At 42.9% G+C, this 25,442-nt stretch overlaps 1 protein-coding gene across 3 annotated transcripts; it reads right to left on the bottom strand.

The window, feature by feature from the left end:
• Positions 1 to 4,892: 4,892 nt before the first annotated feature.
• On the bottom strand, positions 4,893 to 24,028 carry SCNN1D (sodium channel epithelial 1 subunit delta). 3 transcript variants are annotated; one of them, XM_030019273.2, is made up of 14 exons: positions 23,606 to 24,028; positions 22,432 to 23,177; positions 15,365 to 15,696; positions 14,265 to 14,517; positions 12,599 to 12,792; positions 11,012 to 11,115; positions 10,432 to 10,595; positions 9,747 to 9,845; positions 9,007 to 9,124; positions 8,366 to 8,444; positions 7,665 to 7,722; positions 6,834 to 6,889; positions 6,417 to 6,492; positions 4,893 to 6,143 (listed from the first exon to the last, which is right to left on the bottom strand). In XM_030019273.2, exons 3-14 carry the CDS (start codon positions 15,679 to 15,681, stop codon positions 5,730 to 5,732), a joined length of 1,932 nt encoding a protein of 643 aa, XP_029875133.1. In that variant the 5' UTR covers positions 15,682 to 15,696; positions 22,432 to 23,177; positions 23,606 to 24,028; the 3' UTR covers positions 4,893 to 5,729. The 3 variants fall into 3 exon arrangements, with proteins under 3 accessions (XP_029875133.1, XP_029875134.1, XP_040980565.1); XM_030019274.2 differs by lacking the exon at positions 22,432 to 23,177; XM_041124631.1 differs by lacking the exons at positions 22,432 to 23,177; positions 23,606 to 24,028 and adding an exon at positions 18,912 to 18,999.
• Between the last annotated feature and the right edge of the window lie 1,414 nt (positions 24,029 to 25,442).

The following is a 25,442-nucleotide window of genomic DNA, read 5'->3' on the forward strand; positions in this document are numbered from 1 at the left end:
GTAGGGAGCACTGCCAGGCAAGTGAGGGGAAGCTGCAAGCCTTCTCTGTCCGCTCTCAGCTAGCTGGACACACTCAGACCGTTCTCTCCAGCCCAGTTTGGGTGGCAATATGAAGTTATACTGGATCCTGCTATCGACTTGGCTTTGTGGAACCAAGTTTTTGTATTAGCTTTTCTCATCCCTCAGCACTGCACCGATATTGATGGATGATGTGCCTTGGAGCTATGCACTCATAGCAGCTGTGGGTCTACCCTCTCAGTGACTTTCCAGGACGTGTCTTCTGTCAAACAAAGGGCACGGAGCTCTGTATGAAAGACTACGGTAGCTGCACCTGTGTAGGTGAATACCTGGGATCTTTCACTTATCTTTTCCCCTGTGGCTACATGGGTTCATCACCAGGTAAAAATGAGCTCAGTAGCCCAGTCCGTGGCAAAAACTGCCCTAGAACATCAAGCAGCAAACGTACAAGCAGATATATCATTAATGGGATGCGGGTGCCTAATTATCTCTAGAATTGCAGCATAGATCTGAAACCATTCCTGCATCAAGGGAGATTCTGTCACAGAACCACTGCTGGGACACCTGAACTCTTTGCCTTCGCTTGTGGTTTGAACAGGGCCTTGAGTCAGCTGTCACGGAGAATTGTTATTCTCTGATAGTGCCCTTCGACAGGTTGTTGTTTTGTTCCAGTACAGGTGGACTGATGTTGTACCTGCCACAACAAGCTCTGAAAAGTCTGGCTGCCAGAGGAGAAGCCAGCCAACTAGAAAATTACCTTATCTCAGTTCCCGGCGGAACGCTGTCTCCAGCAAACCGATATCAAGCCCTGTGTTCCTGACCGCATGAAGCTCTGCTGTTGCACAAGTGGCCCAACGAAAGACCTTTGTGTTTCAGAGCACTCAGCTTCCAGAATAGCTCTCTCCTTCAAGCCTTAAAAGGCTACTCTCTCTTGGGCTTTGGAAAAAAGCACCAATAATATTAAAAGGGAGGAATTATACCAAATCTGATTGTGAAGCAAGAGTCCCGAGAGCATGTTTACATATGCAAGCTCCTGTTCTAATTAACAAAGAATGGAAAGCCAAACCAGAACCCTCTCAGGCAGTGCAAGGCTAACAAGCTGGGCTCTGTCTCTGTATCACGTGTAGAGCTGTCTCTTTCATCTGGATAGATGAAAGTCAGGAGTTCCAAGTGAAAATGGCCTGATGCACCATGATCTCCATGGGTGGGAAATATCAAAGGAAGGCAAAGCAAAACTATTGGGACTAATGCCTCTTCCTGTGTATTTTTGCAGGAGATGCTACCTACCTGGACATCTTCCGGGAGTTCTCTCACATGGCTTCGAACAACCCTGAGAAACTCAAAAGGAGGAGCCTGCATTTCAGCCACTCCTGCAGATAGCCCCCTCGCTCCCTCTGCCGAGACCTTCTGCTGGAAGGTCAAGCTCTGAGCTCCAGGAGCGCAGACCGGCAGAAACGTCTGAGCACGTTTACGTCTGAGCCAAGCCGAGCTCAGCTACTGAAGAAAGATATTCTCTGTTCAGACACGCTTCTGCTAGAAACCTGGGTTTTCCCTGGTGTCTGCTTTCGTGCCCTGACCAGGAAGATGACAGACCCTCCAGGGGTGATTCCAGAATAGGTATGCATTCAGACTGGAGGCTTAGGTCCCATGCCTTGCGGTACCCGAATGCAGTTTAAAATGGGTCAAGCTGAGCTTTTAGCTCTCAATGCCCTTTCCACATTGCTATTCCTGGGAAAATTTGCCCTTCCTGGGTGTATGCAAACACTAGCATTTAGGATACTGCAGCAGTGCCTGCCCCTAAAATGAAGTACAGGTAAGTGGTGCTGACCGTTGAGCACGCCAGGAGGAGAGCAAGTCTGAAACGCTCCGAAAACTGAGAAGCGAACGTCGCAGACTTTTAGTTACGCTGCTTCGTGGCGGCGTCACCGGAGCCAGGCTGCCCAGCTCACCAACCTACCGTGCTCTGAGGAATTACCAGCTTTCCCACGACGGCGTCAGGATGCAATTCCCTGTGGCACGAGGCCCTCCGCGTGCAGACCTCCCGTCCTCTCGAAGGAGAAAGGCCACCCAGGACACAGCACCGAGCCACCACTGAGCCACAGGGGTCCCAGTCCCAACCAGCCCGCTGCAAAACCTTTGGCAAAACACTTCATTTTGCTGCGTAACTCACCTCTGAAGATACCTCCACCGCTGAGTGCTTTGAGGCATTTGGTTTAACGTGGACCAGGAGATACAATACCGATTCCACGGAGACTTTACGAGCAGCACGGCAAACAGAATCTAGCTCTTTCCCTCAGGGGCTCTCTATCTCCTGCTAGTTGTGCGTCTCATTGTTAGGAGAGTAGTACTCTTCTGTAAGGCACGGCTTTCAGTATTATTTTTGTCATTTTTGTTATTGTATGTCATAGCTACCAAAAATAATAAAAGGTTATGTGTGGGCTATACAGGTATAGGCACCATGACATAATAAAGTGTATTGTCAGAATGATATATATAAACTATGATGTGCTGAAATGTAATATATCTTATGGCAGAAGAAATGCATTTTTTTGAAAAGGTGGGAGTGAAAAAAATCTCACATGCAAACAGTATCTATGAACGGACAATAAAGACAGGATTTTTTTTTAAAAATTCACACACATTTCCGCCTTTTTTCTGATTCTAGATCTTTACAAGCCAGTGAAGCACTTTAGTATGACAAGGTTTAAAAGATGAAATTTATCCGGCACGGGTTTATGGCTTGAAAAGAGGAAGCTAAATGAACTTTTCTCCAAAAAGACACAGGATTCCAAGTCTGTTGGCAGCCCTTCTGATTCACGCGATTAAGACACGCTCTAATTTCATTAATGCTATTAATGAAACACACTAGCAACCGGGCAGCTTAATAGACATCTCGGCCCTTCTGACAAGCCGTTTCTCCTAAAGAGACAAGCCTCCAAACCTCTTCCGCACCGGACAACAGAGCGCAGCTTTCACAAGCTGTCACAGGCACAGGGACCCCAGGAGAGATGCTGCTGGGCGAGCGCGGAGCTGCACGGTGGGACGCGTACCCAGGGAAAGGGCTGGGCTCTGGTTCGGAATGATGGGCTCGCGGGAGAGCAGCCGCTGAGCTTTAATTTCTGTGAGAGCGGCAGCTATCGTAGAAGCTTTCCCTTGGGGAAGGGCAATAGCCTGGCAGCTAGAGTAGGGAGTTGGGACTCTGGATTTACACCTTTCTATAGCATCGCTGTGGGATTCTGAGTGTAACAGTGACTCCCAGTTGTGCCGCAATTTTTTGCTCCACGCTGGAAATGCACAGCTCAGATATGAGGAGCTCCAAATAGGACAGATATTTCAGTGATGATATCACAAGCACTAAGGTATGACCCTAATGAAGAATTTGTATGGCTGATTTCTCAACTACAGCAGGCTACGGGAATGTTCTGTAATAAAGAGGTAGCTACTAAGCTGAAAATTAGTCCACACCCTCAGAGAAGATTGCTTTAAGCTACCTTCAAACTGGATACCTATTACTTATGCTTCCACTAGCTTAGAAACCATTATTTTATTCTACTAAAGGTGGCACAAGCAGGTGTGAAGCAAATTTTCCCCATGTCCCTCTCCCATAGTGAACCCCACACCCTTTTTCTCTTCCAGTCTTATGTCCCCGTGCCACCAGGAGACATTCCCTACCCACTCGCATACCATGCTGCCAAGGCATCTCCCTCCAGGCTTGCAACACCCCTTGCTCTTCTGGGTCTGCACACGTATAAACTGAAGCACACACCCCTGCTAACAGATCCCTGTCCTGTATTGCCACATCCCTCATGTTCCAAATCTGACCACAAGACAAGACATTGCCACTTGATCCTCTGTCCTGCACTCCTCTGTCCCCAAATTGGCTCCTCCTGGAAATTGCAATATGTGATGCAGAATTCTGCGGTGATTTCTTTTTGTGCATTGGAACCAGTATAAAGATACTTTCATCAGTTTCCTTTTAGCTAACCTTTAGCCTTCCCAATTAGCCCCAGCGGTAACAAGTCTAGGAGTTCTGAGAGGGGCTTTCTTTTGAGAGCAAAGTGTATGTGTATGCACACATATAGATGTGTGTATACCTAAGGTGCTGTAATCTTTCAGGAATGACTGCATGGCATCCACTTGAATTTTGCATTCTCAGGGCATGCTCAGATGTTCTACTTAGAAGTCTAATTCCTTTTCTCTCTTCCTCATCCTTAGTGCTTTTTTTTCTTCATGGTATCCTTTCTCAACAGGGTCACTCGGACTACAGTATTGCATAAAATCACTCTTGCCAGTCAGCAAAGAAGCTGTATTTCCCAGTGCAGAAGACCCAGAGAAAAGGCTGAATCACCCACTGCAATGGAGCCCACATGTTCCTATTCATTGTAACTTGGCTGGTGTATTACAGCACAATTCATTTGGGTTTGGTCTACATCTCTGTAGATTCTCCTTGTGAATGAAAAAAAAAAAAAAAATCAAGCAAATCAAGCAAAAAAGTGAGACTTTCAAAAGTATCTTAGTGCTTGGCTTCCAATGATGTCAGCAGCAAACTGAAGGCTATGAGGATCCCACCTCCGTGTCTGGAACCAAAACTTTCTTCATGACTTGGCTCTATACATTTAGGCTTCTGCAAGTAAGGTCCGGACATTTTGAAAAAGATTTTTCCAGACCTAGCACTTAGAAGTAACAATTAGGCAGTAACAAACCCAAATATCGGTTGAAGACAAAACAAAGTCAAACTAAACCCCCAGTCATAGTCTGTATTCAGAGAATTTTATTATTTAAAAAAGTTACAAAACAAAGCTCATTGATTTCTTGTTAACTCTTGTTTTCTACAGAAAGCCATAAACAAGATTATAACAGAGTAAAATGCTCCTGTGCAAACATCTTCATCAAAAATAAATGTGTTATTTTATGTACACATAAGTTACTGTCAAATATTAACATTAAACCACCTCTATTTATAAATGGTCTGCAACAAAAATGCAGCATTGTTTTAATCTTCTAAATAAATCAGATGCTTCGTCTGTGACATAAAAAAGTTATCAACCCCATTTCTTCTCTTTCTTTTCCTCTAAGGTAGTAAGTCTCATTTGAAATAATCTGGGTTAAGTCTAAAAGCATCTAAGCAGCAGTATTCTGTGCACTGTCCTCAAAATGCAACAGTAATAGGTTAAGGACAGAGAGGTGTCTTGGAAGCAAAGCTGTAATCAGAGCCACCTCTTCTTATTATTACATGCTCTGTTATCCTCAAGACAACACTGACTGATACGAGCACGCACTCCTTAGCCTCCATTGGAAATCTTTCCCTTAACAGCCAGGCTGACTTTTCTCTTGAGTACGTTTGTGAAATGTAGATGGGCCTGTCTGAAGCCACAGGCTGATTTCCTCACAAGGGTTTAAAAGTTAAAAGCTATGAATAGGCTTTTATGAGGACTTGAGACGGCTGTCCCAGAGAGTAGAAGTACAGTTCTCCCCTCCCCAGATACTCATTAGGAGCAAAAGAACATTGCATGATGCCTGAATCCAGGACACACAGATGGTTTAATAATGAACTTGTAATAGCTGGAGGAGGATTGCCAAGCTCAGCAGTGTGGCGTTTAGGTGCTCACAGATCGTGGATCCAGAACGTTTCTGTTTGCAATCTTTCTGACAGCACCTGAGCATTGGAGGAGTTTCAAGTCTCCCACTTCTCTGTGCACACAAACGCATCCTTAGCTATCCGGTTCCCCTTCCAAAGAGCTGTCCTTCGTGTATCTAAACCCATTAAGCACGACATCTGGGCAAAGCTCGGGCATTTCCACCTTGCTGGAGAGTGGGTGAAGATGCAGGTCACTGTTGTTGCCCATGGCAATAGTCACTCCAGAAGGGTGAGTATGAGCAGAATCATCACCTTTTCCAGCTTCTTCTTGCACAACTCGGTAGTTTTCTAGGGTCAAGCTCACGCTGGGGATGGTAGGAGCGTGAGCTACTTGCAATGTCTTCTTTGACCTGAACCTTTGGTAGCAGAAGAGCAGAGACAAGACTAGTGTATCTATAAGCAGCTCAAACATTTCAACTACAGACAACACTGAGGATCCAAACCAGAGACTCCATTGGCTTCCCATGCTGGACAGAAGCAGATTCTCCTGTGGAAAGAATCAAAAGGTTGTGTTTATCAAACACAGCAGAGCTCTGGGAACATGAAATTATTGCATATTTCCGGCAGGTCAGTTAGCTGCTTGCCGTTTGGGGAGTAATTTTGTGTGACTGTGTAAAATGCGAAATTTTGAAGTCCCTCCCTTAAGAAGAATAATCCCATCCCATCTTGGGGGCTGTAACTAATCCTCCCTCCAACCATACACAGCACACCATAAGTAATGAGAGGTAACAATGTTTTGAGCTGATGTAGTGCAACTTACTGAGAGTAAAGGAGACTCGTTCACAGACTGGTAGTTCAGTTGCTGGTAGAAGATAGTCACCTTGGCAATATCCTTCCTGTATCGGAGAAAGGGAGCGGTTAGCAATGGTGGGATGTCCACACACCATTCACCTGGTGGAAGGTACTGCTGGCATTCTGGTGTCGATTTTACACGCTGATTGCTAGGCAGTAGGTTTCACCACTCACTCAAGCTTTTTTCCTGAGGGTGTTTAACATAAGCTTGGAAAAGTTACGGAAGTGACTGTCTTACAGTGTTGTGAGGAAAGCTGGGAAATTTATTGGATTACCCTCTACGTTTTTCTCTTGCCCTCCCTTTCCAGACTAACATCTACAAATTCTGCAAGGATGAAGAGTTAATCCATAGTTTTAGCAGGGGTACCTTCTTGCAGTGACTAACCTGTTGCTGGTAGAGTTATATCTATTCTGATGCCTTAGAGCTTGGCGGATCCAGTCCTGCAGCAGAGTATATATATGTTATTTGCAATCCTGTCCTCTGAGTTTTTGTTTAATATTTTGTAAATGCAGATTTCGTAAGCAATAAAATGGCTATTGTGAATAATAAAAAAGGATGTAACTGATTGGTTTATATCATATAGTGATAGCTATCGAGTAGTAGCTATATTTGCCAGAATAGCAAGGAAATGCACACTGATATTTTAGGTGTGTATAGTATTCTAGTTCTTAAATTCTGCCTTTAATGGCAACCCCACCAAATAATTTCCTCTTTTAAAATGTATTGGTTGTATTTACATCTCCATTATCACTTATTTCACGTGAATTAATTACCTGGTCATACCGCCTGAATGCCCATTTAACATTAGAACATGAGAAACGGCAAGAGGTCATCTATTGACTCAGAGAGTTTCCACTGCAGCCCTGCAGCACCTCACAAACAGTAATAAGCGAGCTGTTACACCACAACACCCACTGGAAGCAGAAAGTCATTAACACCATTGTGTAGGTGGGAACTAAGGCAGTGAGGTGAACTGCTTAAGGTCACGAGGAAGTTCGGATTGGAACTGGAATTGAATGCACCTCTCTAGCATCTTATTCCGGCACCTTAACTACAGGGTCATTCCCTTGGGCCCAGGTTTGGGACCAGTTTGTTTTATTCGCCATGTCCATTGCTGCTGCCTAAGTCATTATTTTCACCCTTAACTTTGATGTTCCAACAGCCACAGTAAATACAGTATCCCCTCTAAAGACAGCAGTTGTCTGTATGGACTACCTGAGACTTCGCTGACGGCCATTTAGCTGTCCCAGCAGACACCTTGTACAGTGATTCCCTGATAAGATAAAAATGGAGATTATGATCACTATGACTCTTGGCATTTAAAAGTGAATACATGAAGGAGTTTAACAATGCTAACTACTTGCGCAAAGCAGAAGTTCTGGGGGTGGCTCTTGAGAACCTTGGAAAAAGCTTTGTAAATCAGCTTAGAAAATAAAACCAGAGGTTGCCTGAAAACCGTTCAGGTCAGGAGGAAAACTCAAACTGTTTCAAAATCCTGACAACTTTTCCTGGATGCATTCAAAACCAAAATATTTGATATTTTGCTTTAAAATTACGTCTTTCCGTTTTGAAATTGACCTAGAATAAAAAAGGTAAACCAAGAAAAGTAATATAGATTGAAAAATGACACAAACAGTTTGGTTTGGGCTTAATAAAACGTTTCAGTGTGATTAAAACAATTTCCCCTCTCTGCTGTCAGGCGCACACAAAGTTCGTATTTAATTTGTCTAATGCTGTCATCTTTTTCCTTTCTCAGCATTGGGGTTCAAACATCAAATTGAAATCTCTGGTTCAGAAAATGCCAAAATTCAGTCAGCCAGTTGGTCCATACATTTTTCCACTAAGTCGCCTACATTTCCACGGGTGTAATTTTCCTCTGCAAGCTGGCATTTATTGCGGTCCAGTTTGTGACCTACCGGCAAGGCTTGGGGCACTGGTCAAAACAATTCAGGTGATGATTTCTGAGCCTGTTGTACAGCTGGTAAAAGCAGTGACCTGGTGAAAGAAATGGGAGGAACACATTCAGACACTTCCTCAGGAAATAAAAGGCTACCAAACGGAAAGCTACCAAAACCTCTGCCCTCACTTGGCCTTCTGAGCATACAGCACTCTCTCAGAGACCTGGTTTTGCCTCACTCTCACTTTGGAAGGGTTCCAGATGGCCGAGCTAATCACCTGTGTGCAACGCAGGTGCCTTCCCCTCTAAGGCTGTGTTGAGGATAGGCCAACCAGAAAACCAAAAGAAGTTATTCAAAGCTTTGTCTTACACCAGCACAGCCACCAATATTGGTAACACGAAAGAGCTTGACCCTATATTATTGTCCTTAATGAAGGATGCTTGATAGCGTCAAGATTTTTAATGCACTAACTCGATACCCAGGCAAACACACAGAAAGGTGTCTGCCATCTGGCTGGATTCAGTGAGGTGAGGAAATAGGCTAAGCAGGAAATAGGCACAAAGTAGAAGGGCCGTAATCTAAGGAGTCATGTAACCAGTGACTATTGTAGGAAGGTGTTCCCTTCCGACAAGGACAGGACAGCAGTCTTTTGCTCTTACCCCATGCAGGCTGCTTATTGTAGTCACAGTATTCAGCACCAGGAGGCAGTGGGTAGTAGTAATAACCGCAGCCACATTTTCGAACCATTATGTGCTGAAAGCAGGAATGCAAACAAGCCTGGAAAATAAAGAAGACATAAAAGATCGGATAAGCCAGAAATTCTCAAGTGCCCACATCTTCAGTCTGTAGCGTAGAGCTGCTAGGAGACAACGTAGAGATTTTGTTACTGCAGAAAGACACCAGCCATTACTAGAGTATGATGATGCAAAAGGTTTTCACTTTTCATTTCTTGTCTTTACCTCTGAAAACAGTATTGAACTCGGTGAGATGATAGAATTTTCCCCAGCTCCCTTTTCCATTATACCAGTAACATCTCAGTTAAGCAGCCCAAACACCTAGAGCCAGGAGCAACTACTTACACAAATAAAGACCTGATGGCCCAAGAATATCCTGATAGAACCGTCCAGCTGCCTTGACTGGCTCGCTGTCTGATCTCTCTGGTGTTACAAGGAGGGAGGAGCCCCAGTGTCTGGGACTAAGTATCCCGCTCTCAGTAAAACACGTTCCAAGTTACAACACCCTGTTTGTGAGCTTCTTTTCAGAGGGGCATGAATCTCTCTGTTATCTCCAGCAATGAACCTGCTGATTTGTAAAAGCTCTCTGGAGAGTAAGGTATGACTTGTTTGCTAGTCATCCGCTCTGAATAAACTGGGGCCTCAGCCAGCCGCTCTGACAATACCTGCAGGGTGTAGGAGTTGTTGTACAGGAGTTTAACATTCACATCATCGCCATTAGTTGTGCATTTCCCATAATTGCCACCCAGGCGATTCACCTCATCCTGTGGACACAGAAAAGAGGCTTGAGTGATTAGGAGCTTTAATTGGGCCTAGCCATCGCCAACTAAACTTAACTGGATGGAGCATCATATAAAGGACAGGAAGTGTAGTAATATACGTGAACAGCTGAGCTATACCTTGCTAATAAAACATATACAGTAACAGGGCAAAGGTAGGAGAGTGCACGTGGTCAGTCACTAGGGTTCAGCTGACAAGCAGTAACTCATCATGTCAAAATAACTAAATCACTTCTGAATGTTTGTTCTCGTCCTAATATACACATGTAGCCCCGTGTCTAGAGCTGGAACGAGATGTAAGAGGTGTAAGAGCCTCAGTGTAAAACAAATCAGGCCCCAATGTATTGAGGACCAAAAGGCCACTTGCACATTTGGAATAATTTTGTTTTACCCATGGGAAACTGAGCACAGTGAAGAGAGAAGAGGGGCTTGCATAAATATACATGCACAGTCAAGAAGTGAACACAAGAGTCTGACAAGTCCGTTGTATGAGTCAGTGACAGCGTTCAGCTCCTCACAACTTTCTGCAATCGGAAGGAAACGAAACAATGCTCTTGAGCAAGTGGCTAACCTGCTGAATGCCTATGGTAGTTGCAATGCCTGGTCTGATGTCAAAGCCTTCATGCTCAAGGAATGGTGTCTGATTGTGGTTGTGTATCATCACTTTCACACCTGCGACTGTAGACAAGAGTGGGATGTGATCCTTCTGCTCTGCTCTCAGGATAAGGGAAAGTCCTGTAAACCAAAGAAAAGGGAATCATATAATGGCTTATTCTGGGCCAAAATAGGAACACCACTATGTCTTGAATTCTCAGCACTGATCAAACCGCTGTCTTAGCTCACAGAAGAGCCATTCTTTTTCGTTAGAGACCTGGTGAGTGGTCAGGTAGTAATTGCACCAGCCTATTCCAAAACTGTAATAATATTCTGCTTGAAAACTAAAATAATATTCTGCTTGCTACAAGTTAAGATATGGTTGATATGGCTATCATATACATGTGGCTAGTGAAGCAAGCAAATACAGTCAATAATTTGTGCCACTAGACTAGAAGAGAGGGCTATATGTCAGTAAGACATGTATAGAAGACATATTTAATCCATAGCCAAATTATATTAACTTTAGCTCTTCTTCCCACCCTCAAATAACATACCGTAAGGAATTCCTGGTTTTGTAGCTGTCCAAAAAGAGTCTGTGCCCTTGCTGTTAAAAGTATAGCAGCTTCCAAAGACTGGGTGGTGAAAGTGAACATAGTCACTGAAATCAAGAGAAATTTTGATAGGTTTTAATTGTGAGTGTAGCAATAGCTTTACTTCTACATAGGATGTGTTTTGTGTTTGTGTGTATGTACAGGAGTGCCTATGGGAAAGACTTGTTAACTCACTGGAGACAAGGAAAAAAAACAGGTGCACAAGGATTCACTGCTCACCCAAGGTTACAGCTAGAGTGGCAAACACAGAAGTCAAATTCAGAGCTCTGACTTGCTTTTCCTTCCACCAAGCAGACTAAATTTTTCCCTGCTTGTTCCAACAACCAGGCAGGTTGAAGTTCGGTGCTCTAGTCAGTAGGAGAAACACCACTTCTGTGCTCTAATCAATAAGAGAAATAAATTCTCTCTTTCCTTGTTTTCTTAAAAATTGTACCACTTATTATGATCATGCTGAACTTCCCTGGCCAAGTCAGCCTCTGCATTCTTCCAGTTTATAGGAGTTCTTAAGAAGAGTTGGGTGAACAGACATACAAAAGTGACAATGCTCACCATCAAGTGCACTGATGAAGATACATTACATGACAGCATCAAAAACACTAAGTGCAGAAGAAGGTAAGAGTCAATTGCCTCCAGGAAAGATAAAACAGTACCTTATCTCATAAAATGACCTACAACAAACTTTGCAGACCCCTCTCCCCTTTGCTGAAAGTGCTCAGAAAAACACTTAAATTTGCCTTCTGCTTATTCTGTGTCATAGATGAGTGCATTGCTGTTAACTTTGTCCAAGTCATCAGCTGAAAACAAGAAGGCCAGCAAATGGCTCGTGTGTCTGAGGCAGAGCATTGTCTTGGATGGTGTATGTCAGTTGTATTCGGAAGAGCTTCCAACAGTGGAGACCATAGGCATGCAGGAAAAAGAAGGTATACCTTTGCCTTTGGTATGTGCAGCAAGCTCACTTCTTTGCCTCTAGGGACAAAAGGATGCAAAAAGACCATCTGACCCTTTTGCTATTAACTGAGTTCTCCTGGCAAAAGAGTTGAGAACAATCCTTGTGCTCAGGGGCCAAGTGCTACAGTAGAGTCAGGAGAACCTTCTTCCACTTCTCTCCCCCCTTTTCATTGTTACAGCAAAAAGAGATCCCACTTTTACGCATTGGATATCTGAGGATTCCTGCACCTTTCCTCTCGTGCAGATAGACATTAATCATATACCGTTCAATACAGGCAATGCATCTTTATACCAGCAAAGGTTTAATTCCTGCTGAATTTCTCTTAGGCTTCTTTGACACCTTAAGACACTAGCTCACAGTCACAGAGGTAAGTCATGGCAGAACGCTAATTTCTAGGTTCCTAGCCCCATGCTCTGATCATGAAAGGCTGTTCTTTCAGTCAGATCTCCAACAAGGGCTAAGCCTGGCAGTATGCCATGAGATGCAGTGCCTGCACTGCCTGAAATTGTAGGCTCAGTTTCAGTCTCCCGAGTCCCTGAGTTCTGCTGAAATCACAATTAGCGCCTCAAGAAGTAACACACCTGGGTCTGCAGGGCTCCCCATCGTACTGACAGGAGTAGACCATATCTTCTATTTGCTCCTCATGGTCAGAAATGTTGATTATAACTGGTAGCTGGGACATGATATTCATGTAGTGAAACCTGTACCATTCAAGAATTGCATCCATCCCAGATGAATAGGTCTTGTAGAAGCAATTCCCACCTGTGGCATTGCACTGGAAGAAGAGAGGGAGCCATTCAGCACAGCCAGAACATGACAGCCTTAGGGTAACAGAGATCAGGGAGTAAAGGCAATACTGGATACAGGGACAAGGGGAACCTCTATTTTTTCAGAAAGTGAAGTCTCTGATCATTTTAGTTATCACAGAATCACAGAATGGCTGAGGTTGGAAGGGACCTCTGGAGGTCACCTTGTTATGTGCTAAGCACCTTCTCTCCCTGAAGCTGAATAAGGTGTGCTTTTTCGTCTCAGAGGAATGAGCGCAGGGGAAAAGAGGCAGGAGAAGAGGGAAGACAAGCAAACTCAAGTACCTTGGGAGAAGGAAGGACAAGGTTGGTGGGAATTCTCTACAGCCCATGAATCATGAGCCAAATCCTGAGACGCTTTCTTTGTTCTTACTCAGGACTTAGACAGGTAAACACCCACAGATTCTGGTGAAAGTGTGCCTCGTGAAGGGCTTCAGGATAGGGCAGGATGATAATAATCAGGCAAAAATTGCTGGCCTTTCAAGCCACATCAATCTCTCTCTCATAGCTTCTGCTCCTAGATCTACGCTAACCCTGTTTTTGATATGAAGAACCTGAAGCATTTGCCGCCTTCTCCGAAGTCACAGACACACATTTATTGTATTCATCCCCTTGATTTGTTATTGCCATCTTTTGTTTTATCTGCAACATTTCTAGTGCCCCCGGTACCACAGCGTTTAGACACTGAGGGAATCCTCGCATGTCGTTTCTGTTATTTCTAGGCTGCTACGTCTAGATGTTCCGTGTATTTTTAGAAAGGGGGTACAATGATTCCCATGGCCTGCTGCTACCGTTCTCTACTGAATTTGTCACTGCCAGAAGGACTTTACAAGCGGGTGGGCTGTGCAAGACCATTGAAGTTGCTATTTTTTTCACTTCACGAGAATCCTAGCAATCAGCACACACGGTTAGAGGCCGGGATGGACTCTCCCGAAACATCCTCCAAGTTGTTCTTACACGGCACTGAAACTATTTTCTTCACTCGGTGTTTTTTTGGAATGTACCTCGCGACCGAGACCTTCGTCGGGGCCCTGAGGGCACTGCTAAGCCTTAACGGCCCTGAAGGAGCCTCAGCTGTGTCCTCCACCCACACCTCCCGCCCGCGGGCCCAGGCGCTCGTTTAAGCTCGGCCCAGCTCCTCCAGCCCCATTTCGGGCTGCGGTGTGGGGCTGCTGCCTTCCAGCTAGGCCTCTGCTGCGCTCCCGCCTCGCTGCGGGCCCCGTCGATCCGGCGGGAACTTCACGGCCTGGACTTCAACCTGCCTCATCGCCGTCATCTTGCCTGATGAGCTGGACCCTTGGTTGGACCCGGCCACCATCTCGGTGCGTGTGAGGTTTTCCTGAGGGTCCCCCTCTCCCTCAGGGAGCAGCCGGTCCTCGCTCCTCGTGCCTGAGGAGTTAAAGTGCCTCGGGTTAAAGCCTCAAAGAGGACACGGACTTACCAGCCTGAAGCCCACGCTGGAAAGCTTCTTCCCTGACCTGTTATTGTGGTCAGACATTCTCATGAGTGAGAAGTTTTGGCTCAGCTTGAAGCTAGATCTGCTGAGGTTGCCTGTCCTTGAGAAGTCTTTTATGCGGATGTTTTTCTCGTTCATGTGGAATAAGCTGGCGGATGTGTTGACGCCGTACAAAAAAGCGATTGATTCCTCTGCCATGTGGTCCAGTTGAACCAAATGCTCACTAACCAGTTCAAATCTGCAAGGAACAAAAATATTAGCTATTTGTGAATATCCGCATTTCTATCAGACAAAAGCGCTTTATTTTATGCACCCTCGCAGTATCTATGGAAAGGCTGCTCTCCCGGTCTCTGCAGACCTTGATGTCTGTGTTGAGAAAAGCCAACAATTATGGTGCCTATGCTTACCATACCTAACTTCAGTAAATTCATTTATCAGGAGCTCCAGTAGCTGAATTTCCAGTTGTTGTATCTTCCACCGAAAACCTCAGAACCTGTAGCTGTGCAGCATCAGCTGCACAAACCTGACTTCCTGTCAGTCAATTAGATAATTATTCTGAGGAGATTATGTAATTCCTTTACCATGTAATTTGAAATGTCTCGATAACTTGCCACTACTGTGTGAGCCTTGGTCGACAAGCAGAGCCACAGACTTTCACAGAAGTTCTATCGTTTCCTTGAAGCCATCGTGCCGTACGAAAACCCAAGCAGAACCAGCTCCAGCTTGCGTGGTTCCAGAGATTGGTAGTTTAGTTAGGAATGAATACACACAGTAGCCATGTTTTTCAGGGAAAGACTGTTTTTATCAGAGCACAAAATCAGTTAGCAGCTTGAACCAAGTCACAAGGTAGAGTTTCCTCTATCCTGACTCAGTGCACGAAATAAACTGCTACATGCCCGTTGCACAATTCCTAACAAGATCTTATCTTAAAACCAGTTTGGAAATAACAATAGTCCCTTTCCACCTCTGTGAGGCAGAGGGACCTCGCTCTACCTTCAGCTTCCTCAGTCATAAGGTTGCTGACCCTTCCTGAACCCTTGTGACTGTAAAGACATGACTACAGCCAAGGTGACAGCACAGGTTACCTGTATGGGTCCAGATTGCAGATGGTAATTGCTGGAAACATCTTGGGCTCTGAATGCATTGACATGGTCAGGACAACAGGGTAGGCCCAGTACTGGCTGAACATAAGTGCAAATTGCCAGTATAACATGCCGAAGCTGGCAAGTAAAAGCAGAGTCCAAAAAGCTGTTTTCATCCTATTGCTGTCTGAGCATACAAGGCGGATGGTGCCATGGATTGTTGTGTTCTTACAGAAGAACTCAAACATATCCTTGAAGGAATCATAAAACTCAATCAAGCCTTCTTTCTTCTCTTCTTCTCTTGCCGCTTCCTGCTCCATCCTCTAAGTCTGTTTCTGTTCACTAAAAAAGAAAAAAAAAAAAATCTTATTAGCTTGTTAGAAAGACCACAGCCAGTCTGTGGACTCTTTCAAACAGGGCGCCAATGAATTTGTTATTGGCAAAAGCTGAAAATAACTGTGAACTGAGACTCATCTGTCTTTCCAGAGTGTGGACACCAGGAAGTAGCAGAGAGGTCAAATGTTCTGCATGCTGCTGCTGAAGTAACTCGAGGCATTCTAGCACAGTTACACTATGACTTCTGTGTTAGTGTGGATATGCAAAGGTAAAGTGACTAATACACAAGCTGCTGAGAAGTCTGCGGCCAAAGGGGTGTGTAGTTTTCTTCCTTCTAGGAACACTAAGACCAACGTTTAATTCTGAAACATGGTGTCACTGTGCATTAATACAGATCTGTAACTAATACAGATCTGTAACTAATTCATTATTATGAGTATATCGCTAGTGAAACATGGCCTATAGGCCTGAAACAAGACTGTCTCAGCACTAGCAATACGGCTTCATCCTTATGTCAAGGAATCGGGATAAATCCAACTTTCAAGTGCATGAAAGGGACAAATTAGGATCTGGCTTTAATTTTTGCTATATAATCTCTCATTCTGCAGAATGGAGGTAAGCAGGATTAACTTCTTCCATCCCTTAAATAGACCCACTTCCAAGATGAAATATGGTAGGTATTTCATAGTTCAGATGAGCAGAATTAGGTATTTAGGAAAGGAAGTGGAGAAAAACACCACCTCAGTTGAAACCACAGCGGGGATTAACCAAATCACGGTATGGATAAAGCACTGCAGATACTACTTAAAACAAAATGCTCTTGGGTTGTTTCTGAAAACCACAGAAATATTAATTACTGCTATTAACAAAATTTTTCCCACCTATCGCTTATATGAATAGTTTCTTCCAGGAATCTAAAAATCTTCTCCTTCCCTCTATTTTACAGAAGTGAAAAGGAAGCACAGAAGCTGAAAATCACCCAAGAAGAGTGGCATAACTGGAAACCAAAATCCATATCTCCTTTGTCACAGTAAGTAAAACATCTACTGTGCTACTCTAGATAATTTCAGACTTTATGCTGATGAAAGTGTAAACATTATTTATGCTCATACATTTTAGCCAGCACAGACCAAGGACATCTTCTTAGGTTTTAGTACCTGTGTGGGACATCGGACTAATGTTGACATACTTCCACTTACTGAACATGACATCAAGTCCTGTAGTATGTGAGTTTCCAACATTACAGCACCCTGTGAATCACCCTACCTATTATGCTATTAAGAGAAGTTTACTGAGTACACCACTTTGGTCCAACCTTAACTCCAAATAAAAATCTTATAAATACAGTAACAGAATTTGAAGACAAGACAAGGAGCCCACAAATAACTGAAGAATTGTTGCAGGTGGGCTGTGTGATAATGAAATGAAAGCTCAGGCCCTTTACTGAGTTATGGGCCTTGAAGTGTTTGGTGGTGGCTCAGTCTGAGGTGCCAGTGAGGTACCATAGCTCAGCTGATACACACTACCGCCCTGACCTGCGATGCCTTCATCCTCAACTAGACCTCTCCATTTTAAATGAAGGCTTTATTTCAAAGGTCCCTGGAATAGGACACTTCATATGAAATGATATTTTAGAGTTACAAACTGCTAAGACAGTCTCTTCAGTGTACCTATTCATGTCAGAAAGATTAGGAATAACCCTTAAACAGTGAAGAGCACTCCAAAAGCTGTATACCAGATTAGCTTTAACATAGCCCACAAAAGCGTATTATCTGACAAGCAAACCCAGTTTATCACAAGTCATTTTCCCCAAAGACCACAACACATACCATGTTTGTATGTTGTAAGATACTGTTTAACAATAATACAAAATTAACTCAAAGGCATATGCGCCTCCTTTATACTTTTATAATTAAGCATGAGAAATGATTTTTCAAATTTCTTAGATATACTTGCCACTAAAGAAGTACAGGAAGTGAAATAGAAAAGTGAAATATTAAAAAGGGGGCATGAACAATTAAAAGAAAGCACGTGTGATAAAAAACTGAAGGGGGAAATGATCAATTCCACTTTTGCTACAAGGTACCACTGTTTTTCTGCAGTGCGTATATAGTTAAACTGTTACTCCCACGCAGACTACAGAGAGCCATAGTACTCTCAACCACTGCTTACAAATTTTATCAGCCAGCCTTACAGCTGAAGGCTTATAGCTGAATGCTGCTTCAGTCAAAAAGGACTACCTGTGGCAAACTCCAGAAACAAACCCATGGTAGTCTTGCTACCCCCTATTGTTACACATTTTGCAGATTAAACTCTTATGCTAAATTGTATGTTCAACCTTTATCTTATTCAGTTCTTTCTCATTTTATTGAGATAAGAATAAATGAAAATAAGCCTGCAGTGTATGTTAAGAAATGTATTGAACTAGTCCTTAAATATTTATGGTATTTTAAGATAAAAATGAAAATTGTGTGAGATTAAAACAGGAAAATTTAATTTGTTACTGTTGTATTAATCTCACTAGTCAGCTTTGCTCTAACGAGAAAAAGTAGAAAAAAGGTAAGAGTTACCAAAAATGAATGCTAAACCAAATATATCAAACACACTTTTTCTATGTATAATTTTGAATCTAAAAAAACACCTGTAAATATTCAAACCATGGTTTTCAGAGACAATCCACAGTTTTCATACATTCTGACTGGGCTTTTAAGGCTATGGCTAGTTAGTTCATACCCTTTGAATCTGCATTCTTAGAATAACTAGAATGAAAAAGCCTATGATAATGCAAAAAAACCCCAGAGGGAATCTTTCAAAACACATGTGTACAGGCAACAGAACATCCGCTCTCCACCGGTTTCCCAAATCAGCCTACCACTAATTTATTTAACATAGCAATTGCAGTCAGGGACTTAACAAAACATGTAACAGCAACAGTGACCAGTTGCCTGTCTTGTCTGTGGTAAGTGCCTGGAGAGAGGCTGCAGGTTATAAGAAAGTCAGTGGAAGTTAAACAGCAGTGGCAAACAAGTATATGTTCATCTATTATCACAGCAACTCAATGCTCAACACATACTAAACACTTACACACAAATGTCATGTAGTCAAATATTTAACCATGTGTATAGGTATCTATATCTACATATCAATCATACATATATATACAGAAATACACAGTAAAGCAACTAAGACCAAATTGCAAAACACCCCACTGTACCTTGGCAGAAACTCTATCTTTGAGTGTTTGGAGTAGCCACTAAACTCAGCCTTCAGCTTTATCCTGAACAGAAGACAAGTCTTGGTCCAAAGCTGTCAGATTTTCTTTTCTAACTGAAGATATATCAGGAGCTGTCCAGCCTATATGGATCAAATTGATGACATCAAAAGGGGCAGGACTTAAGAAACAGATCATGAAAATTATTCAAAGCACGATCCAGGGAATAATAGGAAGTGAATGAACTGGACAAACAAGTTAACATTAAGGTTACACTTGAGTTAAAGTTGGTTTGAGTGGTGGTGGTGTGTTTGTTTCTTTTTTTTTTTTTCTTTTCAATGGCTAGAATAGCTTTTTAGCCATAATTTCTACAGATACCAAGGGAAGTAACCATGGACCCCGTAAGGTAGACTCCGCTCTGAACTTTCCCATCAAGGAACGAGCTTTCTGCCTTCTTTTCATGGTTTCCGGAGGCTTGCATGATCACTAGTAATTGAAGCCATTAAGGTTTCCACAGGAGTGCTTGAGGAATTACATACCTCAGTGTAATCTGAAATGATCAGCTACTCAGTCTAAGGCACACGTGGCAGTGGATTTCTTCCTGCTTCTCCAAGAATATTGCTCATCTGTAGTGGGCTATCCCATACCCATTAAGAATTTAATTCTTCAGGTGTTGAGACTTGAATAGACTAAATCAACCATGATACTCAATTTAAATTGGAACACCCTGGTTTTGTAATACTGCTTAGTTAAGACTTGCAAAAGTCTGCATAAGTAACGCAGAAGTAGATTCAGAATTCTGGGACTACTGAAACACAATCACCTCAGATTGATTGCATAATTAGTACTGACATCTGCCCAGTTGGAAAACAGCCTGCAATGGTTTTGCCAGAAGCTTGTTATATGAAAATATTAATACTCTGGATATGGATAATGTTTAGGGCTCCAAATTGGACCAGCAGAGCTCCTGCCTGCCTTTTAAAATTGGCTGGAACTGGATTTTCTATGACATTGGAAGTTGCAAAATACCTTCATTTGCAAAGACAATTGAAATTTCTTGTGAAATTGAATTCACAAAGAAGAGAGAAAGGACGAAGATCAGGGGAAACATACTCTTCTGATTTTGACTAATTTCAGTCCTGTTTACATTTTTAACAATTGCTTTGTGCTGGATTTTGTTTTAGAAAAACAAAACATGCAGAATGTTTATCTCAGATTTTAAAATGATTATTCTAAAAGATGCGAATCCTACTAAACAGCTGCTATTAATGTGTTTTACCCCTCTTTGGTATTAAAAGGAAATGTCACAAAAAATATTTGGAAAATTTTTTAAATTTAAAAAAAAGACAGTATTTTGGGGTGTAAAAATTAAACTTCTGATTAAAAAAAAATCCAATTGGCTCTTGAATGAACAGCTACAGCAGAGCCCCTTGTCACTAACTGATGAAGAAGTAGTCAAATTCTCATTAAAAAAGTCAGAACACTGAAAACCTAATTCTGTCACGTCCATTTATTTGTCCCCCACCCTTCTCTCTCTCTTCCATTTTATATTGTGCAATAGAAAATGGCAACAATAAATCCTTGACAATGAAATTATTGCACAATGAACATACACAAGACAAATTCTGTTGCTTCATTATGGCTGCAGGCCTCTGTGTAGAGATTCTCTGGCAACACATCAGAACAATACCTTCTGAGGCAGCCATGAATTTTTCCTGCAGGAAATGGAGAAGAACTGGATATGCAGACAGCGCTGTCCCTCAAGCAAGATGCCATTTCTGTTTGCACTTGCTCGTTTGTCATCCTGTATCCTGAACTGGGAGGAGAGGGGAAGAGAACTCTTTCGCTGGTTAAAAAGTAAGCTGGCGTTTCTTTCAAAATACAGAAACAGATTATGGAGATAACGTTCACGAGAAAGTCCTTCAGGGTTGCAAAAAGGCTATTCTATAATTATTTTCAGTGGGGCAGAGAATGTTTATTAGTGCTCGTAGTACTGTAATGGAGGGAAGGAGTAAGTATATTGTATGCCCTGTGTAGCAGCAGCAAATGTCAATGGTTGAATACACTCTTTGGACATGTTACGCTTTACACAGAAGGATGCCTCCCACACTGTAAGTTTTCGAGCCCCTTTCCCTGAATTGCAATTTGTTCCCCCGTTGAGATTAATGGAATCACATCCCATTTAGTTGATGAAAACAGTACAGGTAAACAAAAGAATTTTGTCGTTTTGCTTTTAAGCTTTCACATTGCTGTCACATATTAAAGGAACTGTCCAAACTCCACTCTTGACCCTACACTAGCCTTCATTATTGTGCATGCTCATCATAGACGATAATACAATTCTCACCTATTTGATAGACTGCTGAAACAGAAATGAAAATCAGACTGTACAAACATGCCTTTGAATATGTGCCTGTCTTAGTATCAGCAGCAGCTGAGAGTAACAAAAGCGAGGTACAAGGAGTATCCTGCAGGCAGAGAGAAGAGACTTTATCTGCCGCACATGGGCAAAAGAGCTACTCAGTGAATTAATGTTCCTTGTTGAATGGACTCAAGCACTTAGGGAAATCTACGACCAGGCAATAATTTCTTTTTATCCTTGAATATTTCCTTACAGCTGGTGCACGTGAAAAAAGTTTCGCTCTCTCTCGAGCAAATCTCTCTCATAACACTGACTTTGGCTATTATTAGACACTAAGCAGATGAACAGCACAGACAACGTTCAGCGTGTTGAACAGTGTGCCTGTCCCTTATTACATTTGCTGTTGTTACAGGCTTGAGTGAAAGAGTCAGAGATTAAACTGGAGAAGCTTAGTGATAATCTCTAGCTAGTCCCTCTTGCTGTGACTGGCTAGTCCTCTAGAGCTCAAATATTAATATTTTGTCCAATATCATTTTAAATGTCCAAAATAAGAGGTGCCAGTGTCTGGACTTCTTGTGAGAACACTGAATTGCAGTGAGCTGAGTCTGACCAGACAGATAAGAGTGCTTTTCCTAGTCACGTAAATCACACGCTTTTTGGCTTACACAGGAACAAGAGAGGACGCTTTAGCTAGTCATTCATGAAGACTTTCCCACTGGGTTGAAAATTGCTTGCACCGAGAGGCCTAAAGCAAATTAACAAACTGAAATGACACATCAAAATCCCCCCACTTCTAGCAGCTTTCCCTGCTGCCATACCACACTGTAAACTTCACTGTAATTTGCTGTCCACTAACCACACAAACTGTCTTTCAGTTATTAACTTTCTCCCTTGTTGCATTTGTTTCGTATTATCACCCTCTCTCACACTTAAGTGTTTCATTACTTTCTATTATTCCTCAACTTGCCTGTGTCTTCTGGAGATTCCCCACTTTTTTCTCTATATTGTTCTTCAGTCTGTGAGCTGAGAAAAGCAGCCTTTGGCATCCACTTTCTCCAGCAGTGGAAATGATACGGAGCAGGTACTGTACACTCCTGCCTTCAGCAGGCTTTGTAGATCTACAGTTTAATCTTGATTTTTAGCAAATCTTGCTTTACTCACGTCACTTGTTCCTGCATGAATGGCGTTTATTCTCCTGGAATGCTCCAGGTTACTCTGTCAAGCCATCTTCCCACATTTTCTCTCATTACACAGGACACAGCACACCAACCCAGTTTTCCCCTCTCCGAAATCAGCGTGACTTGTCTCCTCTGGTTTTGTGGAAACTCCCTCACGGTGCTTTCTTCATGGCCACTGGATGAGCCAGTCTATTCCTCCTCCCACTCAAAGGCAGACAAATTTCTGCGGGCAACTATAGAAAAAGGAAACTCCCAGTGTTTCCTCTTTGCATTTGTTGGTTGGCTGTGCTGTGTATGGACTTGAAGCAGCATGCATCAGGCTCTGCCTCCTGTATTTTTTCCCCAGTTCTTACTAGCCAGAACCACTTTGTCATCTTTTCAAAGCAGAACACAGTTGTTTCTCTGCTGTCCTACTGGAGAAAGGAGCGGTACTCAGGCATATTATGGCAGCGCTGACAGCTTGTTCAGTCCTATGCAAGAGGCAGAACAAAGGCAGTCCCTGCTCTAGAGAGCTTCCAAACATTGCTTAATGTCTCCTTTTGATCCTGCCCCAAATGTTCCTGAACTGACTCTGATTTTTCAGGTGTCTTCCTCGCTCCTGGAATCTCTGTGTTGAAGCTCTGTTCACCAAAATGTCTTCTGGGAATCCCAACATTCATTGCTTCGATTGTGTGATGCTTTGAGCCATGGCTGAGGGCATCTATATCTTGAAACCAGAGTGAGCTATGCCTGCAGAAATAGGATAGTATTGGTGTACCTCCCCGTCCCTTTTGCACTGGTTTGCATCTAGCCAGAGCAGGTTCAAATGTTGCAAAGGCTGCCAAACCTGCTCAAGGAAGTAGGTAAACACTCTTTAACTTGTGCTGAGCTCCCTAATGCTCTGGTTTTATCACCAGCAGTGCCTGAGTTAGCAAGGCTAAAGCTAGCTGGCACATCCTTACAAAACCCAGAAATCACAGCAATGAGCACATGCATATTCTGCTAGTCATCAGCCATTTAAATATTCCTTAATTACACCCCTTGTTATGAAGAGGCCCCACGTAACCCCTGCTTTTCATTAAGCCTCCACCAGAGGCGCATAGGGTTAAAAATGCAGCCTCAGTAGCAAAACCCTGCTTGCTTCCAGTATGACCAAGCATTCATTTCCACTCACTCACCTTTCTGAGTAAGATGTCTGTAGCTGCTCCTGTCATCCCTCTGGGATAACACCTGCTTTTTTGTTTCTCTTCCTATTCTCTGTTCTTGTTTCTTTAGTCACAGGCCTTCATAGATGCTGTTCTACCTGTTCAGACCTGACAAACCCTCAGCCAATTTCAAAGATTCACAGGCTGGTGAAATTCTGCTTGCTAGTGGATTTTCTTTTTTTTTTAATCCTACTCCAGCTCAGATGCAGTATCTGTGGGAATGCTGACGCAATTAGGGCTGGCAGAGGTTGGAGAACATCAGTAAAACCTTCTTGTTCTGTGGACATGCAAGATGCAACCATCCTGGAATCACAGTTACCATAACTCCATCATAAATGAAGCCAAAATCTCCCCAAGCAGTTGTCCAAGCTCCTGGAGAAAGTGGTAGATAGTACTTCTGGCTCCTGTCTTCTGGCAATAGGCAAGCAGGTCTCCCCTGGCAATCCCTACTCGTCTCTGTACCCCGGAGAGAGATTGGAATGCAATGCTTGGTAGCAATTCACTGGGGTTAATCAACCCAGTAACTTCAGGCTTTCGTATTGGGAACTAGAACAGATGTCAACAAGAGGAAGAGGTACTACAGTATGGCAACTAGGAAGGAGGGGAATGAAGAAACTGGGAACAAACTGCGCAAGGGCAAAACAGTCATTAGCAAATCAGTAACTGAAACTAACCATTACATAAGTGACTATGTCAGCTGTCATACCTCTTTAGATGGATGCTTTTTGGCTTAAATTCAAGTGCAGCACTACATTTTCCATCAGCAGCCTCTGAAGGATTCCTTCACCTTCTCATAGAACAGCTCTATTAATGCCTGAGTCAGTAATTGCAAAGTCATAGCCCCGATGCCCCAATGACAAACATACAAACAGCTCTATAAAGGCTACCAGTGCTGAAAACTTTAAAAAGCATAGTAATAGTCCTCTGAGTGCACGTAAACACTCGGGGAAGTATTGTGGCTGAAAAGAAGAGCTGGCTTTAAAAAAGAGATAATTTTGTAACCTTTAAATGATGCCAAAGGTGATCCAAAATGCTATGCCAATGTAAGGATTGCATAGATGACTTATTTTTGATTCGTTCAAACTTGCAGAAGATTATCTGGGAAACCCATGAACGTCCCTGTGCTCTGGGTCTGAAGTTTGGGGTGTGCTTATTCGCATGGAAAGCACCGTACTTAGCCAGTAAGCCCCAAGATTCGCTATTAATTACTTGTTTTTCATTTTTTTCATGCCCAGGAAAGCTTTACTAGCCAATCAAAGAGTAGAAATGCTGCCATGAGACTTCCATGACCCGTACCTCACCATGAGTAATGTGGAGTGAATAGTCCACCTGAAGAGCACAAATATTCCCGGTCTGACCTGTCTGCTCAGCACTGACAGAAACCCTCCACAAAAGTCCCCAAGCAACCCCCAAATGTTAGATCAGGAATGGTTTGTAACTAAAAGGAGCTAACCTGGCCTAGTGATGTTTTCTCACTGAATTTACCCCATCAGTACCATATAAAACCCAAGTAAAGGCAGATGTCTACAAACTCTTCACAACCATTTGTTCAAAGTCTACATCCTGTTTGCTGGAGGGTCCCTGCTTGCCAAGGAAATTTTGTCCAGTCTCTAGCACATGTAAAAAAACAAACAAACAAAAAAACCCAACCAAAATGAAAAACAAATGTAACAAGCAGATAGTCAATTTTCCCTATCCACTGGAACTGCAAAAGCAATGGCAATAAATACAAAACTCCACCCACAGACAAGGGTAGAGTCTGCCACAACATGAACAAAGAAATACCAACTTGAAAGCCTTAAACTCTTGA

Source organism: Aquila chrysaetos, chromosome 6 (assembly GCF_900496995.4).
Source record: "Aquila chrysaetos chrysaetos chromosome 6, bAquChr1.4, whole genome shotgun sequence".
Taxonomy (NCBI): Eukaryota; Metazoa; Chordata; class Aves; order Accipitriformes; family Accipitridae; genus Aquila; species Aquila chrysaetos.

Excerpts from the sequence above, each read along its gene's own strand:
- SCNN1D (XM_030019274.2), bottom strand. The coding sequence starts at position 15,681 with ATGGAGCAGGAAGCGGCAAGAGAAGAAGAGAAGAAAGAAGGCTTGATT. Across the intron at positions 12,793-14,264 it reads CCAGCGTGGGCTTCAGGCTG|TGCAATGCCACAGGTGGGAA; the intron begins GTAAGTCCGTGT and ends CTCTTCTTCCAG. Across the intron at positions 9,125-9,746 it reads ACAACTCCTACACCCTGCAG|GCTTGTTTGCATTCCTGCTT; the intron begins GTATTGTCAGAG and ends TTTATTTTCCAG.